The sequence below is a fragment of the Papaver somniferum genome, chromosome 6 (genome assembly GCF_003573695.1).
Source record: "Papaver somniferum cultivar HN1 chromosome 6, ASM357369v1, whole genome shotgun sequence".
In the NCBI taxonomy this organism is placed as follows: domain Eukaryota; kingdom Viridiplantae; phylum Streptophyta; class Magnoliopsida; order Ranunculales; family Papaveraceae; genus Papaver; species Papaver somniferum.
The window spans coordinates 10,705,311-10,710,434 of record NC_039363.1 but is presented as its reverse complement, the minus strand read 5'-3'; the positions used below and the strand labels follow the sequence as shown (position 1 = coordinate 10,710,434).

Here is a 5,124-nt window from a genome sequence, read left to right as displayed (position 1 = left end):
TGACATATTCCGTTGACATGATTATCATTGTTTCTGCAAAACCGAACCGGCAATGAATTTAAAGCTAATATTCTGGCGACATGTTTTTCGTATAAAACTCTACATTCCTACTAAAATGAGAGAATTCCGAAATATGAAACTTCACCATCCACATATTTTAATTTCAACCGTTAATCTTCAACGGTTGATATCCAAAATAGTAGATGGTGGTCTTATACATCTCGGAACGATCTCATTTTTGGTGGGAGTATAGAGACTTATAAGAAAAACATGTCATCAAAAAATTAGCCTCGAATTCATTGCCCGTTGGGTTTTGGTAGAGAAAATGACGCTAAAATGTCAAGATTATGTCATTATAACCATATCAACGGATCCTACCCGTTATATAATTTGGCTTTTTACCTTTTCGATATATACTACATGCATTTTATTTTCCCTATTTTTCTGTCCTAGATTCAATATCCATTTTATAAATTAAGTTTGCAATTTCCTTAGTTATAGGATCAATAAAATATTAAAGGTCTAAAAAACCACTTTGCGTCTTGCTTTCCGTATGTGTCAGGCTAGCCCATGGGCCTTTTATTTTATATTTGCTAGTCAGTATGTATGTGAAAAATGTATGGAAATATCAAAATGGTTATATCATATCAGTAATGATACACACACCGAAGGTGTGTATCACGGTCTGCACCGCAAAGAAATCCAAAAACCATTAGGGCAGCCCTGCTAGAGATCTGCAAGGAGTGGGGCCAAAGGTGGGGCCCATATTTTTTTTTCTCTCTCACACGTTGCAGCCGCAGGATTTCCTCCGCGGTACACCAATCATTTTCGGTATCATATTGAGGAGCCTGACAAACTTGCTGGATTAAGGGAAAATTAAAGAAAATGGGATAAAGATTCCATCTGACAATTACAAATTTGTTATCATGTAATTTAGAATTCTTGCGACTCTTTTCTCTTTTGGGAGAATAGAACGGAAAGCCTACCGAACAAAATTTCCAATGGAGGGTGTGGTATTTAAATTTCAAATAGTCGTCCTGTAATACCTTCATTCGGAAGGTACGGTTTTCCAAATGGAATATATAGGTAGTGGTTCGTCTTTTTCTAACACCGAGGCATTTCTAGTACCATTTGCTCTAGAGTTGGCAAAAATCTTCGCAGTTAAGCATGTTCGGATTGGAGTAATCTTGGGATGGTGACCTGCTCGGAAGCTGCTTCGGCTGACCGCAGCGGTGTCATCGGAAACCTCATGCTACTGGATAATCGCAGTGCTAAGTGGCGATAATATCCGTGGTGGTTTGGGTCATTACGAAAGGCATTATATCCAAATATAAATGATCTGACGAGGGTGAGAGAGTACGTTAAACGGGTTGGGTTAGGTATTGGTCTCATGAGTGCTAGGAACGTTAGAGATATGGGCATGTACATGTATCACGTAACCGAGGATGTCTCCTATTTAAGGTGGTGGTATCATAATACCACGATTCGACAGATATGATTCGCCAAATGGAATGTAACTAATGGTTTGTCTTTTCTTTACACCGAGGGATTTTCAGTAAAATTGGCTCCAGAGTTGGCAAAAAGTTCTACAATTCAGCGTGCTGGGGGGAGTAATCCTACAATTGGTAGTTTCTTGGAAAATTGTTATTTGATGATTGCAGCGGTGCCCATCAAAAACCCCACACTGTTGGATGATTGTACTTGCTAAGTGTGGACAATATCATTTGTGGTTAGGGTCATTACACATTGTGTCCTTCTTATCCCTAACTAGAGGATATTTTATGTCAGGATTTTCCTTGTATAAGAGTTAACTATGAAGTTGCCATCTTTAGTTAAGGGCCAAGGCACTTTATCCTCTTGAGGAATGTTTATGCAGGTGTTTATATTCTACTAGTAATATTTCTATCAAATGTATTACCTTCCAACGCAATATTCCATTCAGCATCGGTAGAAATTAAATTAGCAACAAGTTTTATATTTCCAGGACAATTGACAGGTTTTAGGATTGGGTGGTGCCAATCATGCAATCTAGTTATCTTTCCAAATTTCATTCTATTCCATGTTCCCACTCTCGTATATCTATTTTCTAGATGTTAGGCTTAGTCTTATGGGATAGATTGGATGGAGAGATTGGGTGAAAAGTGTTGCAAATTCTGATAAAGCTGTTGGGAAAGTGTTGAAGGAAAATATAGATAGTTCTCTCTCCTAGCGATTTCTCGCAGGTGAAGTAGCTACGAGATAGAAACGCCAAACAGTTAGGCGCTCAAAAAGTTCCCCAAACGCCGAATGGAACGGCGCTGAAGGAAAATTCTGAAAATTAACGCTGGATGGTTCGGCGTTGGATACCAACGCCGAATGGAACGGCGTGGGAAGCCAACGCCGAACCGTCCAGCGCTTGACCTTTTTTTTTTCCCAACTCTTCCTGAACTCTATTTACGTTATGTTCCGATCGTATTTTGTTTCAAAATTTGGAAAGTTCGCCTATGTTTTCCAGAATTCGATTTGTACATTGCAATTTATTTCAATCGTATTTTGTTTAAAGAATTGGGTTTGTTTCAATGTATTTTGTTTCAAAATTAGGAAATTTATGAAAGTAAAAATAGTCTTTTGAGGATTTGTAATCTTCCATTACATTGCAAAACAATGTTACAATTTTTTTTTGACATTAAAATCCGACTAACTTAAAACATAAAAAATTACATTCAAATTGAAATCCTACAAACTTGAAACATTAAGAAATACATTGAAATTGAAATCTTACTGGTAAATAACTTAAATTATCACTTTAGTTTAGGGGATAGGGTCCAAGCCATAACGGGCTAAAATCTCGTTCTTCCATATTTTGTAGATGGGTCTCTCACATTCTTGTAATTCATCCAAGGGTTGTCGTAGGATTTTCATTTCCGAATCTCTTTGATGCGTTTGTGCCAAGATTGTAGAGCTTTCCAAGTTCTTCCTTAGATACTCTTCCTCTCTTTCATATTTGGCCTCTCTTTGTGCTTGTGCGTTTTCAAGAAGATCGATGAGTTTATCCATTTTTTCATCTGATTTGTGCGATGCTTTAGCCTCACGAGCCCTTTTTTTTGCTTGATCTCTACCTTCACTTCTAACATCATCAGTTACTTCAAAAAAGCGCCTTATGTTTGATAAATCAGAGGATTCAGAATTAGATGAACTTCCACCAAACCTTGCCATATTTTGGAAATCTTGATCCAAATTATCATCTTCATTTTCTTCAGTAGCTTGAGTTTGTTGACTAGGTTGCGTGGAAGTACCGACCCCATCATCATTATTCACCGCCGGGTTGTAATCGGGTTGATAAGTCTTCAATATCTGGAAAACCGAATCGTACTTCCAAAGTTTTCCAGTCGATGCTTCATAATTCTGCTTTCCACGATGATACTGGGAAAATAATAAAATCAAAAACTTAGAGAAAGAAAGAAAGAGAACAAAATGGAAGAAAGAAAACATTAAAAAATTATCATTCTTACATAATCCGCCTCGGTCATCCCCGTAGGTTTGTTTCTGAAGTAAGGCCTAACAAAAGAAATATATTTCCTCACATCGGTTCTTATTGTGTTGCACTTTGTTTGCAATGCTTTTTTATCTCTTACGTTACCATCAGGACCCTTTCTTTTGTTGTACTCCTCAATAATCTTACTCCAAAATATTGCACCCTTTTTATCTTTTCCATGAATTGGATCGTTGCTTGCTATGACCCAACCATAAATTAGTGCCTCTTCTTCAGTTGTACTAAAGTGTGACATTTTGTGGTATGAAGTAGAGGAAGAAAATCAAAAGTATGTGAAGTAGAGGAAGAAAATCAATGAAGAAGATAATCAATTGATTTTGGTGTGAGGGATGAAGGTGAATTAGTATTCTATTTATAGGGAAGCTTGAAAAAATAGTTGTTAGGATTTTAAACGTATATGTAATCTTAGTCGTAGAAAAGACAACGGTCATCAGCATCCAAGGGCTGATACACAGAGCGCCGAATGGTACGACGCTCCATTTCCAGCCGTTGATCCACTAAAACCAAGTTCTCGAATTCCCAACGCCGAACCGTTCGGCGCGGTCAATCTGGTTGACCAAGTCAAGCGCCGAACGGTTCGGCGCTTCACTAAGGAAGCCCAGCGCTGCGGTTCTAGCAGGGCCATAAGACTTAGTAGCTCTGTATGGGTGAGCTGGATGGCCAATCTAGCTGCTAGATTGGCCTCCCATAAGACTAAGCCTTAGGTATACCAGAGAGGATACTTTCCATACCCAGGAATTTAATGGCTTATTAGGGAGTAAACATATGCATAATATCTTAGTCAACAAAATATTTGCTTGCATAACCTAAGCCTATAAGACTTAGGAAGGGCCAAAATTGATGTGGTGTGTATAAAAAGAATCGTCCATTATTCTTTTAATGGTTATCACATAGAGGGAATGTCCCTTCACACTTTAATTCTCACTCTGCCTCACATTTTAGTTGTCTTTTTTGTAAATAAAAATATTGGATTTGAAGCTAATATTTTAGGTATATGTTTCTCTTGCACAACGTTACATGCCTACCAAATATGAGAGCATTTCGAGACGTATGACACCACCATCTATTACGTTGAAAATGAACCTTGAAAATCAAAGAATTTTTAAGCATTGAAATTAAAATTGGTAGATGATGATGTTAGTGTTTTGGAATATGCTTTTTTTTGATAGGAAGGTAGAGCTTCGCAATAGGAGTATATTTCAAAAATATCAGTTTCAAATCCGATGTCGTTTGGTTTTTATTCATAAAAATGACGTATAATGCTTAAGCTAATGTGAGAATAAACATATAAGGGGATCTCCTTCTATTATATATGAGTGTACCTTTTTTCTTTATTTGTTAGCTGTCTTAAGTCCAAGTACCACGGGAATCCAATTCCTTGGTATTCCCACAGTCTAGCACATTAACCTAACCACTATGAGTTATATCCCTTGGATATAATACAGGGAATCAACAGGCCCTAGATAGTGAGTTTCATAAATGTGGGTCATTTTCTAGACAAAGCATAGCTAATGAAGACCGAGTTTCCTTGAAGTAATATTCTGGATCGGATCGATAGATTTTATCGACGTAAACTGAGTTTTCATCACACT

At 37.4% G+C, this 5,124-nt stretch overlaps 1 protein-coding gene across 1 annotated transcript; it reads right to left on the bottom strand.

The window, feature by feature from the left end:
• Positions 1-2,790: 2,790 nt before the first annotated feature.
• Positions 2,791-3,767, bottom strand: LOC113290465. Its single transcript, XM_026540068.1, has 2 exons — positions 3,492-3,767; positions 2,791-3,402 (listed from the first exon to the last, which is right to left on the bottom strand). The coding sequence occupies exons 1-2, from the start codon at positions 3,765-3,767 to the stop codon at positions 2,791-2,793; spliced, it is 888 nt and encodes a 295-aa protein (XP_026395853.1).
• Between the last annotated feature and the right edge of the window lie 1,357 nt (positions 3,768-5,124).